The sequence below is a fragment of the Gallus gallus genome, chromosome W (assembly GCF_016699485.2).
Source record: "Gallus gallus isolate bGalGal1 chromosome W, bGalGal1.mat.broiler.GRCg7b, whole genome shotgun sequence".
Classification (NCBI taxonomy): Eukaryota; Metazoa; Chordata; class Aves; order Galliformes; family Phasianidae; genus Gallus; species Gallus gallus.
The window spans coordinates 368,935-384,475 of NC_052571.1; the positions used below are offsets into that span (position 1 = coordinate 368,935).

Genomic DNA, 15,541 nt, shown 5'->3' on the forward strand with positions numbered 1-15,541 from the left:
ATAAGGGGGTTATGGGGGTTATAAGGGGGTTATGGGGGGTTATAAGGGGGTATAAGGGGGTATAAGGGGGTTATAGGGGGGTTATGGGGGGGTAATGGGGGGTTATGGGGGGGTATGAGGGGGTTATGGGGGGTTATAAGGGGGTAATGGGGGGTTATGGGGGGGGAATGGGGGGTTATAGGGGGTTATGGGGGGTTATAGGGGGGTTATGGGGGGTTATGGGGGGTTATGAGGGGGAATGAGGGGGTAATGGGGGGTTATGGGGGGTTATAGGGGGGTTATAGGGGGGAATGAGGGGGGATTGGGGGGGTAATGGGGGGTTATGGGGGGGTTATAGGGGGGGAATGGGGGTTATAAGGGGGTTATGGGGGGGTATAAGGGGGTTATAGGGGGGTTATAAGGGGGTTATGGGGGTTAATGGGGGGTTATAAGGGGGTAATGGGGGGTTATGGGGGGGGATTGGGGGGGTATGGGGGGGTAATGGGGGTTATAAGGGGGTATAAGGGGGTTTATAGGGGGTATAAGGGGGTATAAGGGGGTAATGGGGGGTTATGGGGGGTTATAGGAGGGGAATGAGGGGGGATTGGGGGGTAATGGGGGGTTATGGGGGGGAATGGGGGGGTATGAGGGGTTATAAGGGGGTTATGGGGGGTTATAGGGGGGGAATGGGGAGTTATAAGGGGGTTATGGGGGGTTATAGGGGGGTATTGGGGGGTTATAAGGGGGTAATGGGGGGTTATGGGGGGGGAATGGGGGGGTATGGGGGGGTAATGGGGAGTTATAAGGGGGTTATGGGGGGTATAAGGGGGTAATGGGGGGTTATGGGGGGGTAATGGGGGGTTATAGGGGGGGTATGAGGGGTAATGGGGAGTTATAAGGGGGTTATGGGGGGTTATGGGGGGGTAATGAGGGGGTTATGGGGGTTATAAGGGGGTTATGGGGGGTTATAAGGGGGTATAAGGGGGTATAAGGGGGTTATAGGGGGGTTATGGGGGGGTAATGGGGGGTTATGGGGGGGGAATGGGGGGGTATGGGGGGGTATGAGGGGTTATAAGGGGGTTATGGGGGGTTATAGGGGGGAATGAGGGGGTTATGGGGGGGTATGAGGGGGTTATGGGGGGTTATGGGGGGGTAATGGGGGGTTATAGGGGGGGAATGGGGGGTTATGGGGGGTAATGGGGGGTTATGGGGGGGTATGGGGGGGTATTGGGGGGGAATGGGGGGTTATGGGGGGGTATGGGGGGGTATAAGGGGTAATTAGGGGGGTTATGGGGGGGTATGAGGGGTTATAAGGGGGTAATGGGGGGGTATGGGGGGTTATAGGGGGGAATGGGGGGGTTATAGGGGGGAATGAGGGGGGATTGGGGGGGTAATGGGGGGTTATGGGGGGTAATGGGGGGGAATGAGGGGGTTATGGGGGGTTATAAGGGGGTAATGGGGGGTTATAAGGGGGTATGGGGGGGGAATGGGGAGTTATAGGGGGGTAATGGGGGGGTATGGGGGGTAATTAGGGGGAATGGGGGGTAATTAGTGGGTAATGAGGGGGCATGGGGGGAATGAGCGGGAATTAGTGGGTAATTAGGGGGAATTAGGGGGTTATTAGGAGGTTATTAGGGGGAATTAGGGGTAATTAGGGGGTTATTAGGGGTTTATTAGGGGGAATTAGGGGGAATTAGGGGGTTATTAGGGGGTTATTAGGGGGAATTAGGGGGAATTAGGGGTAATTAGGGGAATTAGGGGGTTATTAGGGGGAATTAGGGGGTAATTAGGGGGAATGAGGGGGTAATTAGGGAGAATTAGGGGGTTATTAGGGGGCAATTAGGGGGTAATGAGGGGGTAATGAGGGGGAATGAGCAGTAATTGGGGTAATTAGTGGGTAATGAGGGGGAATGGGGGGTAATTAGGGGAATTAGGGGGTAATTAGGGGTAATTAGAGGGGAATTAGGGGTAATTAAGGGGTTATAAGGGGTAATGAGAGGTAATTAGGGGTAATTAGGGGAATTAGGGGGTGATTGGGGGGGTAATTAGGGGGAATTAGGGGTAATTAGTGGGTAATGAGGGGGAATTGGGGGTAATTAGGGGGAATTAGGGGGTAATGAGGGGTAATGAGGGGTAATTAGGGGGAATTAGGGGGTTATTAGGGGGTAATGAGGGGGTAATGAGGGGGAATGAGCAGTAATTGGGGTAATTAGTGGGTAATGAGGGGGAATGGGGGATAATTAGGGGGAATTAGGGGGTAATTAGGGGGAATTAGGGGGTAATTAGGAGGTTATTAGGGGGTTATAAGGGGTAATGAGAGGTAATTAGGGGTAATTAGGGGAATTAGGGGGGGATTGGGAGGGTTATTAGGGGGAATTCGGGGTAATTAGGGGGTAATGAGGGGGAATTGGGGGTAATTAGGGGGAATTAGGGGGTAATTAGGGGTAATGAGGGGTAATTAGGGGGAATTAGGGGGTAATGAGGGGGTAATGAGGGGGTAATGAGGGGGAATGAGCAGTAATTGGGGTAATTAGTGGGTAATGAGGGGGAATGGGGGGTAATTAGGGGGAATTAGGGGGTAATTAGGGGGAATTAGGGGGTAATTAGGAGGTTATTAGGGGGTTATAAGGGGTAATGAGAGGTAATTAGGGGTAATTAGGGGAATTAGGGGGGGATTGGGAGGGTTATTAGGGGGAATTCGGGGTAATTAGGGGGTAATGAGGGGGAATTGGGGGTAATTAGGGGGAATTAGGGGGTAATTAGGGGTAATTGGGGGGTAATTAGGGGGTTATTAGGGGGTAATTAGGGGGTATTGAGGGGGAATGAGCAGTAATTGGGGTAATTAGTGGGTAATGAGGGGGAATGGGGGATAATTAGGGGGAATTAGGGGGTAATTAGGGGGTCATAAGGGGTAATGAGAGGTAATTAGGGATAATTAGGGGAATTAGGGGGGTATTGGGAGGGTTATTAGGGGGAATTCGGGGTAATTAGTGGGTAATGAGGGGGAATTGGGGGTAATTAGGGGGAATTAGGGGGTAATTAGGGGGTTATAAGGGGTAATGAGAGGTAATTAGGGGTAATTAGGGGGAATTAGGGGGGGATTGGGAGGGTTATTAGGGGGAATTCAGGGTAATTAGTGGGTAATGAGGGGGAATTGGGGGTAATTAGGGGGAATTAGGGGGTAATTAGGGGGTAATTAGGGGGTTATTAGGGGGAATTAGGGGGAATTAGGGGGTAATTAGGGGGAATTAGGGGGTAATTAGGAGGTTATTAGGGGGAATTAGGGGGTAATGAGAGGTAATGAGGGGTAATTAGGGAGAATTAGGGGGTAATTAGGGGGAATTGGGGGTAATTAGGGGGTTATTAGGGGGTTATTAGGGGGAATTAGGGAGTAATTAGGGGGTTATTAGGGGGTTATTAGGGGGAATTCAGGGTAATTAGTGGGTAATGAGGGGGAATTAGGGGGTAATTAGGGGGAATTAGGGGGTAATTAGGAGGTTATTAGGGGGTCATAAGGGGTAATGAGAGGTAATTAGGGGTAATTAGGGGAATTAGGGGGGGATTGGGGGGGTTATTAGGGGTAATTAGGGGGTTATTAGGGGGTTATTAGGGGGAATTCGGGGTAATTAGTGGGTAATGAGGGGGAATTGGGGGTAATTAGGGGGAATTAGGGGTAATTAGGGGGTTATTAGGGGTAATGAGGGGGTAATTAGGGGGTAATGAGAGGTAATGAGGGATAATTAGGGGAATTAGGGGGGGATTGGAAGGGTTATTAGGGGGAATTCAGGGTAATTAGTGGATAATGAGGGGTAATTAGGGGAATTAGGGGGTTATTAGGGGGTAATTAGGGGGTAATGAGGGGGAATGAGCAGTAATTGGGGTAATTAGCAGGTAATGAGGGGGAAGGGGGGTAATTAGGGGAATTAGGGGGTAATTAGGGGGAATTAGGGGGTAATTAGGGGGTAATTAGGGGGTAATTAGGAGGTTATAAGGGGGTTAAAAGGGGTAATGAGAGGTAATTAGGGGGAATTAGGGGGAATTAGGGGGTTATTAGGGAGTTATTAGGGGGAATTCGGGGTAATTAGTGGGTAATGAGGGGGAATTGGGGTTAATTAGGGGGAATTAGGGGTAATTAGGGGGTTATTAGGGGGTTATTAGGGGGAATTAGGGGGTAATTAGGGGGAATGAGGGGGTTATTAGGGGGAATTAGGGGGTAATTAGGGGGAATTAGGGGTAATGAGAGGTAATGAGGGGTAATTAGGGGGAATTAGGGGGTAATTAGGGGGTAATTAGGAGGTTATAAGGGGGTTATAAGGGGTAATGAGAAGTAATGAGGGGTAATTAGGGGGAATTAGGGGGTTATTAGGGGGTAATGAGAGGGTAATGAGGGGGAATGAGCAGTAATTGGGGTAATTAGTGGGTAATGAGGGGGAAGGGGGGTAATTAGGGGAATTAGGGGGTAATTAGGGGGTAATTAGGGGGTAATTAGGAGGTTATAAGGGGGTTAAAAGGGGTAATGAGAGGTAATTAGGGGGAATTAGGGGGAATTAGGGGGTTATTAGGGAGTTATTAGGGGGAATTCGGGGTAATTAGTGGGTAATGAGGGGGAATTGGGGTTAATTAGGGGGAATTAGGGGTAATTAGGGGGTTATTAGGGGGTTATTAGGGGGAATTAGGGGGTAATTAGGGGGAATGAGGGGGTTATTAGGGGGAATTAGGGGGTAATTAGGGGGAATTAGGGGTAATGAGAGGTAATGAGGGGTAATTAGGGGGAATTAGGGGGTAATTAGGGGGAATTGGGGTTTAATTATGGGGTTATAAGGGGTAATGAGAGGTAATGAGGGATAATTAGGGGGAATTAGGGGGTTATTAGGGGGTAATGAGAGGGTAATGAGGGGGAATGAGCAGTAATTGGGGGAATTAGTGGGTAATGAGGGGGAATGGGGGATAATTAGGGGGAATTAGGGGGTAATTAGGGGGAATTAGGGGGTAATTAGGAGGTTATTAGGGGGTCATAAGGGGTAATGAGAGGTAATTAGGGATAATTAGGGGAATTAGGGGGGTATTGGGAGGGTTATTAGGGGGAATTCGGGGTAATTAGTGGGTAATGAGGGGGAATTGGGGGTAATTAGGGGGAATTAGGGGGTAATTAGGGGTAATGAGAGGTAATTAGGGGGAATTAGGGGGTTATTAGGGGGCAATTAGGGGGTAATGAGGGGGTAATGAGGGGGAATGAGCAGTAATTGGGGTAATTAGTGGGTAATGAGGGGGAATGGGGGGTAATTAGGGGGAATTAGGGGGTAATTAGGGGGTTATAAGGGGTAATGAGGGGTAATTAGGGGGAATTAGGGGGTGATTGGGGGGGTTATTAGGGGGTAATGAGGGATAATGAGGGGTAATTAGGGGGAATTAGGGGGTAATTAGGGGGTAATGAGGGGGTAATGAGGGGGTAATGAGGGGGAATGAGCAGTAATTGGGGGAATTAGGGGGTAATTAGGGGAATTAGGGGGTAATTAGGGGGAATTAGGGGGTTATTAGGGGGAATTGGGAACAATTAGGGGGTAATTAGGGGGTAATTAAGGGGTAATGAGGGGAATTGGGGGGTAATTAGGGGGTAATTAGGCATAATGAGGGGATAACGAGGAGGTAATGAGGGGTAATGAGGGGCAATAGTTGGTAATTAGCGGATATGAGGCGGTAATAGGGGTAACGAGGAGTAATTAAGGGTAATTAGGGGATAATTAGGGGGTAATGAGAGGTAATGAGGATAATTAAGGGTAATTAGGGGATCGTTAGGGAGGAACGAGGGGTAATACGGGGTAATGAGCGGGTAATGAGGGGAACTGGGGGTAATTAGCGGGTAATTAAGGGTAATGAGGGGCGGAGGAGAAAAGCAAGAGGAAGAGGAAGTGGGACGGGAAGAGGAAGAGGAAGCGGGACAGGAAGCGGAAGCGGGACAGGAAGAGGAAGTGGGCCTACCGACACGCTGCTGGCGTCGCCGTCCCGCTCGGCCTTCACCTCCACGTTGCCCAAATGCAAAATGGCGGCCAGGAAGCGGAAGATGGCGGCCTGTTGGGCTTCCGGAACTCCTGGGGGGACATGGGGGGGAAGGGGGCTGCAACTCTATGGTTGTGGAGGACTCCCGGGAAAGGGGGAGTCCTCCAAGGGGAAAGGGCCCGCTCTACCCTCACGTATCACCCAACTCTATGGCTCTGGAGGACCCCCACCCCTCCCCAGTCCTCCAAGCAACCCTTATGCCCACTCTAGCCCCGCATACGCTACAACTCTATGGCTCTGGAGGACCTCTAGGCCTACACAGTCCTCCAAGCAACCCTTATGCCCACTCTTTCCCCACATATCCCCCAACTTTATGACTCTGGAGGACCTCCAGGCCTACACAGTCCTCCAAGCAATCCCAGTGCCCGCTCGATCCCCACGTATCCCCCAACTTTATGACTCTGGAGGACCTCCAGGCCTACCCAGTCCTCCCAGCAAGCCTTATGCCCACTCTAGCCCCTCAAGTGCCACAACTCTATGGCTCTGGAGGACCTCCAGGCCTAGTCAGCCCTCCCAGCAACCCTTATGCCCACTCTAGCCCCACACACGCTATAACTCTATGGCTCTGGAGGACCTCCAGGCCTACCCAGCCCTCCAAGCAACCCCTGTGTCCACTCTATCCTCTCAAATACCACAACTCTATGGCTCTGGAGGACCCCCACTCCTCCCCAGTCCCCCCAGCAACCCCTGTGGCCACTCTAGCCCCTCAAGTGCTGCAACTCTATGGTTCTGGAGGACTTCCAGGTACGGGCAGGTGAATGGTGAGTCCTCCGAACGCAAAACCGCCCGCTCTCCCCCCACCCACCTCGCAACTCTATGACCCTGGAGGACCCCCAGCCCTCCAAGCAACCCTTATGCCCACTCTATCCCCACATATCCCCCAACTTTATGACTCTGGAGGACCTCCAGGCCTAGCCAGCCCTCCCAGCATCCCTTATGCCCACTCTATCCCCACATATCCCCCAACTCTATGGCTCTGGAGGTCCCCACCCCTCCCCAGTCCCCCAAGCAACCCCTGTGGCCACTCTATCCCCTCAACTGCCACAACTCTATGGCTCTGGAGGACCTCCAGGCCTACACAGTCCTCCAAGCAACCCTTATGCCCACTCTATCCCCACATATCCCCCAACTTTATGGCTCTGGAGGACCTCCAGGCCTCCCCAGTCCTCCAAGCAACCCTTATGCCCACTCTAGCCCCACACACGCTATAACTCTATGGCTCTGGAGGTCCTCCAGGCCTACCCAGTCCCCCCAACAACCCCTGTGGCCACTCTATCCCCTCAAGTGCCACAACTCTATGGCTTTGGAGGACCCCCACTCCTCCCCAGTCCCCCCAGCAACCCCTGTGGCCACTCTATCCCCTCAAGTGCTGCAACTCTATGGTTCTGGAGGACTTCCGGCTATGGGCAGGTGAATGGTGAGTCCTCCGAACACAAAACCGCCCGCTCTCCCCCCACCCACCCCGCAACTCTATGACCCTGGAGGACCCCCAGCCCTCCAAGCAACACTTATGCCCACTCTAGCCCCACACACGCTATAACTCTATGGCTCTGGAGCACTCCTGCCTACCCAGTCCCCCCAACAACCCCTGTGGCCACTCTATCCCCTCAAGTGCCACAACTCTATGACTCTGGAGGTCCTCCAGGCCTAGCCAGCCCTCCCAGCAACCCTTATGCCCACTCTATCCCCACATATCCCCCAACTCTATGGCTCTGGAGGTCCCCACCCCTCCCCAGTCCCCCAAGCAACCCCTGTGGCCACTCTATCCCCTCAACTGCCACAACTCTATGGCTCTGGAGGACCTCCAGGCCTACACAGTCCTCCAAGCAACCCTTATGCCCACTCTATCCCCACATATCCCCCAACTTTATGACTCTGGAGGACCTCCAGGCCTAGCCAACCCTCCAAGCAACCCTTATGCCCACTCTAGCCCCACACACGCTAGAACTCTATGGCTCTGGAGGACCTCCAGGCCTACCCAGCCCTCCAAGCAACCCCTGTGTCCACTCTATCCTCTCAAATACCACAACTCTATGGCTCTGGAGGACCCCCACTCCTCCCCAGTCCCCCCAGCAACCCCTGTGGCCACTCTATCCCCTCAAGTGCTGCAACTCTATGGCTCTGGAGGACCTCCAGGCCTAGCCAACCCTCCAAGCAACCCTTATGCCCACTCTATCCCCACATATCCCCCAACTTTATGACTCTGGAGGACCTCCAGGCCTCCCCAGTCCTCCAAGCAACCCTTATGCCCACTCTAGCCCCACACACGCTAGAACTCTATGGTTTTGGAGGACTTCCGGCTATGGGCAGGTGAATGGTGAGTCCTCCGAACGCAAAACCGCCCGCTCTCCCCCCACCCACCCCGCAACTCTATGACCCTGGAGGACCCCCAGCCCTCCAAGCAACCCTTATGCCCACTCTAGCCCCACACACGCTGTAACTCTATGGCTCTGGAGGACTCCGGCCTACCCAGTCCTCCAAGCAACCCCTGTGGCCACTCTATGCCCTCAAGTGCCACAACTCTATGGCTCTGGAGGACCTCCAGGCCTAGCCAACCCTCCCAGCAACCCTTATGCCCACTCTATCCCCACATATCCCCCAACTTTATGACTCTGGAGGACCTCCAGGCCTAGCCAGTCCTCCAAGCAACCCTTATGCCCACTCTAGCCCCACACACGCTAGAACTCTATGGCCCTGGAGGTCCTCCAGGCCTACCCAGACCCCCAAGCAACCCCTGTGTCCACTCTATCCTCTCAAATACCACAACTCTATGGCTCTGGAGGACCCCCACTCCTCCCCAGTCCCCCCAGCAACCCCTGTGGCCACTCTAGCCCCTCAAGTGCTGCAACTCTATGGCTCTGGAGGACCTCCAGGCCTAGCCAACCCTCCCAGCAACCCTTATGCCCACTCTATCCCCACATATCCCCCAACTTTATGACTCTGGAGGACCTCAAGGCCTACCCAGCCCTCCAAGCAACCCTTATGCCCACTCTAGCCCCTCAAGTGCCACAACTCTATGGCTCTGGAGGACCTCCAGGCCTACCCAGCCCTCCAAGCAACCCTTATGCCCACTCTAGCCCCACACACCCTATAACTCCATGGCTCTGGAGGACCTCCAGGCCTACCCAGTCCTCCAAGCAACCCTTATGCCCACTCTAGCCCCACACACGCTAGAACTCTATGGTTCTGGAGGACTTCCGGCTATGGGCAGGTGAATGGTGAGTCCTCCGAACGCAAAACCGCCCGCTCTCCCCCCACCCACCCCGCAACTCTATGACCCTGGAGGACCCCCAGCCCTCCAAGCAACCCTTATGCCCACTCTAGCCCCACACACGCTAGAACTCTATGGCTCTGGAGGACCTCCAGGCCTACCCAGCCCTCCAAGCAACCCCTGTGTGCACTCTATCCTCTCAAATACCACAACTCTATGGCTTTGGAGGACCCCCACTCCTCCCCAGTCCCCCCAGCAACCCCTGTGGCCACTCTATCCCCTCAAGTGCTGCAACTCTATGACTCTGGAGGTCCTCCAGGCCTAGCCAGCCCTCCCAGCAACCCTTATGCCCACTCTATCCCCACATATCCCCCAACTCTATGGCTCTGGAGGTCCCCACCCCTCCCCAGTCCCCCAAGCAACCCCTGTGGCCACTCTATCCCCTCAACTGCCACAACTCTATGGCTCTGGAGGACCTCCAGGCCTACACAGTCCTCCAAGCAACCCTTATGCCCACTCTATCCCCACATATCCCCCAACTTTATGACTCTGGAGGACCTCCAGGCCTAGCCAGCCCTCCAAGCAACCCTTATGCCCACTCTAGCCCCACACACGCTAGAACTCTATGGTTCTGGAGGACTTCCGGGCAGGGGCAGCTCAACAGGAAGCCCACCGAGCTCAAAACCGCCCGCTCTCCCCCCACCCACCCCGCAACTCTATGACCCTGGAGGACCCCCAGCCCTCCAAGCAACCCTTATGCCCACTCTAGCCCCTCAAGTGCCACAACTCTATGGCTCTGGAGGACCTCCAGGCCTAGCCAACCCTCCCAGCAACCCTTATGTCCACTCTATCCCCACATATCCCTGCTCTTTATGGCTCTGGAGGACCTCCAGGCCTCCCCAGTCCTCCAAGCAACCCTTATGCCCACTCTAGCCCCACACACGCTATAACTCTATGGCCCTGGAGGTCCTCCAGGCCTACCCAGTCCCCCCAACAACCCCTGTGGCCACTCTATCCCCTCAAGTGCCACAACTCTATGGCTCTGGAGGACCTCAAGGCCTACCCAGTCCTCCAAGCAACCCTTATGCCCACTCTATCCCCACATATCCCCCAACTTTATGACTCTGGAGGACCTCCAGGCCTAGCCAGCCCTCCAAGCAACCCTTATGCCCACTCTAGCCCCACACACGCTAGAACTCTATGGCTCTGGAGGGCCTCCAGGCCTACCCAGTCCCCCCAACAACCCCTGTGGCCACTCTATCCCCTCAAGTGCCACAACTCCATGGCTTTGGAGGACCCCCACTTCTCCCCAGTCCCCCCAGCAACCCCTGTGGCCACTCTATCCCCTCAAGTGCCACAACTCTATGGCTCTGGAGGACCTCCAGGCCTACACAGTCCTCCAAGCAACCCTTATGCCCACTCTATCCCCACATATCCCCCAACTTTACGACTCTGGAGGACCTCCAGGCCTAGCCAGCCCTCCAAGCAACCCTTATGCACACTCTAGCCCCACACACGCTAGAACTCTATGGTTCTGGAGGACTTCCGGGTATGGGCAGGTGAATGGTGAGTCCTCCGAACGCAAAACCGCCCGCTCTCCCCCCACCCACCCCGCAACTCTATGACCCTGGAGGACCCCCAGCCCTCCAAGCAACCCTTATGCCCACTCTAGCCCCTCAAGTGCCACAACTCTATGGCTCTGGAGGACCTCCAGGCCTAGTCAGCCCTCCCCGCAACCCTTATGCCCACTCTAGCCCCACACACGCTATAAGTCTATGGCTCTGGAGGACTCCGGCCTACCCAGTCCTCCAAGCAACCCTTATGCCCACTCTATCCCCACATATCCCCCAACTTTACGACTCTGGAGGACCTCCAGGCCTAGCCAGCCCTCCAAGCAACCCTTATGCCCACTCTAGCCCCACACACGCTATAACTCTATGGCTCTGGAGGACCTCCAGGCCTACCCAGTCCCCCCAACAACCCCTGTGGCCACTCTATCCCCTCAAGTGCCACAACTCTATAGCTTTGGAGGACCCCCACTCCTCCCCAGTCCCCCCAGCAACCCCTGTGGCCACTCTATCCCTCCAAGTGCTGCAACTCTATGGTTCTGGAGGACTTCCGGCTATGGGCAGGTGAATGGTGAGTCCTCCGAACGCAAAACCGCCCGCTCTCCCCCCACCCACCTCGCAACTCTATGACCCTGGAGGACCCCCAGCCCTCCAAGCAACACTTATGCCCACTCTAGCCCCACACACGCTATAACTCTATGGCTCTGGAGGACTCCTGCCTACCCAGTCCCCCCAACAACCCCTGTGGCCACTCTATCCCCTCAAGTGCCACAACTCTATGGCTCTGGAGGACCTCAAGGCCTACACAGTCCTCCAAGCAACCCTTATACCCACTCTATCCCCACATATCCCCCAACTTTATGACTCTGGAGGACCTCCAGACCTAGCCAGCCCTCCAAGCAACCCTTATGCCCACTCTAGCCCCACACACGCTATAACTCTATGGCTCTGGAGGACTCCTGCCTACCCAGTCCCCCCAACAACCCCTGTGGCCACTCTATCCCCCCAAGTGCTGCAACTCTATGGTTCTGGAGGACTTCCGGGTATGGGCAGGTGAATGGTGAGTCCTCCGAACGCAAAACCGCCCGCTCTCCCCCCACCCACCCCGCAACTCTATGACCCTGGAGGACCCCCAGCCCTCCAAGCAACCCTTATGCCCACTCTAGCCCCACACACGCTAGAACTCCATGGCTCTGGAGGACCTCCAGGCCTAGCCAGTTCCCCAAGCAACCCCTGTGCCCACTCTATCCCTACGCATCCCCCAACTTTATGGCTCTGGAGGACCCCCAGCCCTCCAAGCAACCCTTATGCCCACTCTAGCCCCACACACGCTATAACTCTATGGCTCTGGAGGACCTCCACCCCTCCCCAGTCCTCCAAGCAACATTTATGCCCACTCTATCCCCACATATCCCCCAACTTTATGACTCTGGAGGACCTCCAGGCCTAGCCAGCCCTCCAAGCAACCCTTATGCCCACTCTAGCCCCACACACGCTAGAACTCTATGGTTCTGGAGGACTTCCGGGTATGGGCAGGTGAATGGTGAGTCCTCCGAACGCAAAACCGCCCGCTCTCCCCCCACCCACCCCGGAACTCTATGACCCTGGAGGACCCCCAGCCCTCCAAGCAACCCTTATGCCCACTCTAGCCCCACACACGCTATAACTCTATGGCTCTGGAGGACTCCGGCCTACCCAGTCCTCCAAGCAACATTTACGCCCACTCTATCCCCACATATCCCCCAACTTTATGACTCTGGAGGACCTCCAGGCCTAGCCAGCCCTCCAAGCAACCCTTATGCCCACTCTAGCCCCACACACGCTAGAACTCTATGGTTCTGGAGGACTTCCGGGCAGGGGCAGCTCAACAGGAAGCCCACCGAGCTCAAAACCGCCCGCTCTCCCCCCACCCACCCCGCAACTCTATGACCCTGGAGGACCCCCAGCCCTCCAAGCAACCCTTATGCCCACTCTAGCCCCACACACGCTATAACTCTATGGCCCTGGAGGTCCTCCAGGCCTACCCAGTCCCCCCAACAACCCCTGTGGCCACTCTATCCCCTCAAGTGCCACAACTCTATGGCTCTGGAGGACCTCTAGGCCTACACAGTCCTCCCAGCAACCTTTATGCCCACTCTATCCCCACATATCCCCCAACTTTATGACTCTGGAGGACCTCCAGGCCTCCCCAGTCCTCCAAGCAACCTTATGCCCACTCTAGCCCCACACACGCTATAACTCTATGGCTCTGGAGGACCTCCAGGCCTACCCAGCCCTCCAAGCAACCCCTGTGGCCACTCTATCCTCTCAAATACCACAACTCTATGGCTCTGGAGGACCCCCACTCCTCCCCAGTCCCCCCAGCAACCCCTGTGGCCACTCTATCCCCTCAAGTGCTGCAACTCTATGGTTCTGGAGGACTTCCGGCTATGGGCAGGTGAATGGTGAGTCCTCCGAACGCAAAACCACCCGCTCTCCCCCCACCCACCCCGCAACTCTATGACCCTGGAGGACCCCCAGCCCTCCAAGCAACACTTATGCCCACTCTAGCCCCACACACGCTATAACTCTATGGCTCTGGAGGACTCCTGCCTACCCAGTCCCAACAAAAACAACCCCTGTGGCCACTCTATCCCCTCAAGTGCCACAACTCTAAGACTCTGGAGGTCCTCCAGGCCTAGCCAGCCCTCCCAGCAACCCTTATGCCCACTCTATCCCCACATATCCCCCAACTCTATGGCTCTGGAGGTCCCCACCCCTCCCCAGTCCCCCAAGCAACCCCTGTGGCCACTCTATCCCCTCAACTGCCACAACTCTATGGCTCTGGAGGACCTCTAGGCCTACACAGTCCTCCAAGCAACCCTTATGCCCACTCTATCCCCACATATCCCCCAACTTTATGACTCTGGAGGACCTCCAGGCCTAGCCAGCCCTCCAAGCAACCCTTATGCCCACTCTAGCCCCACACACGCTATAACTCTATGGCTCTGGAGGACCTCCAGGCCTACCCAGCCCTCCAAGGAACCCCTGTGGCCACTCTATCCTCTCAAATACCACAACTCTATGGCTTTGGAGGACCCCCACTCCTCCCCAGTCCCCCCAGCAACCCCTGTGGCCACTCTATCCCCTCAAGTGCTGCAACTCTATGGCTCTGGAGGACTTCCGGCTATGGGCAGGTGAATGGTGAGTCCTCCGAACGCAAAACCGCCCGCTCTCCCCCCACCCACCTCGCAACTCTATGACCCTGGAGGACCCCCAGCCCTCCAAGCAACCCTTATGCCCACTCTATCCCCACATATCCCCCAACTTTACGACTCTGGAGGACCTCCAGGCCTCCCCAGTCCTCCAAGCAACCCTTATGCCCACTCTAGCCCCACACACGCTAGAACTCTATGGCTCTGGAGGGCCTCCCGGCCTACCCAGCCCTCCAAGCAACCCCTGTGTGCACTCTATCCTCTCAAATACCACAACTCTATGGCTCTGGAGGACCCCCACTCCTCCCCAGTCCCCCCAGCAACCCCTGTGGCCACTCTATCCCCTCAAGTGCTGCAACTCTATGGTTCTGGAGGACTTCCGGGTATGAGCAGGTGAATGGTGAGTCCTCCGAACGCAAAACCGCCCGCTCTACCCCCACCCACCTCGCAACTCTATGACCCTGGAGGACCCCCAGCCCTCCAAGCAACCCTTATGCCCACTCTAGCCCCACACACCCTATAACTCCATGGCTCTGGAGGACCTCCAGGCCTACCCAGTCCTCCAAGCAACCCTTATGCCCACTCTAGCCCCACACACGCTAGAACTCTATGGTTCTGGAGGACTTCCGGGTACGGGCAGGTGAATGGTGAGTCCTCCGAACGCAAAACCGCCCGCTCTCCCCCCACCCACCTCGCAACTCTATGACCCTGGAGGACCCCCAGCCCTCCAAGCAACCCTTATGCACACTCTAGCCCCACACACGCTAGAACTCTATGGCTCTGGAGGACCTCCAGGCCTACCCAGTCCCCCCAACAACCCCTGTGGCCACTCTATCCCCTCAAGTGCCACAACTCTATGGCTTTGGAGGACCCCCACTCCTCCCCAGTCCCCCCAGCAACCCCTGTGGCCACTCTATCCCCTCAAGTGCTGCAACTCTATGGTTCTGGAGGACTTCCGGGTATGAGCAGGTGAATGGTGAGTCCTCCGAACGCAAAACCGCCCGCTCTACCCCCACCCACCTCGCAACTCTATGACCCTGGAGGACCCCCAGCCCTCCAAGCAACCCTTATGTCCACTCTATCCCCACATATCCCCCAACTTTATGACTCTGGAGGACCTCCAGGCCTCCCCAGTCCTCCAAGCAACCCTTATGCCCACTCTAGCCCCACACACGCTAGAACTCTATGGCTCTGGAGGACCTCCAGGCCTACCCAGTCCTCCCAGCAAGCCTTATGCCCACTCTAGCCCCTCAAGTGCCACAACTCTATGGCTCTGGAGGACCTCCACCCCTCCCCAGTCCTCCAAGCAACCCTTATGCCCACTCTAGCCCCGCATACGCTACAACTCTATGGCCCTGGAGGTCCTCCAGGCCTACCCAGTCCCCCCAACAACCCCTGTGTCCACTCTATCCCCTCAAGTGCCACAACTCTATGGCTCTGGAGGACCCCCACTCATCCCCAGTCCCCCCAGCAACCCCTGTGGCCACTCTATCCCCTCAAGTGCTGCAACTCTATGGTTCTGGAGGACTTCC

At 55.7% G+C, this 15,541-nt stretch overlaps 1 protein-coding gene across 1 annotated transcript in view; it reads right to left on the reverse strand.

Annotated features, from left to right (window-relative positions):
• Positions 1 to 15,541, reverse strand: part of LOC121108223 (unconventional myosin-Vb-like) — a 110,674-nt gene that overhangs the window by 94,834 nt on the left and 299 nt on the right. The window contains exon 2 of the mRNA XM_040655273.2: positions 5,959 to 6,068. Coding sequence (XP_040511207.2) covers positions 5,959 to 6,068 — 110 coding nt within the window. The remainder of the gene's footprint in view (positions 1 to 5,958; positions 6,069 to 15,541) is intronic.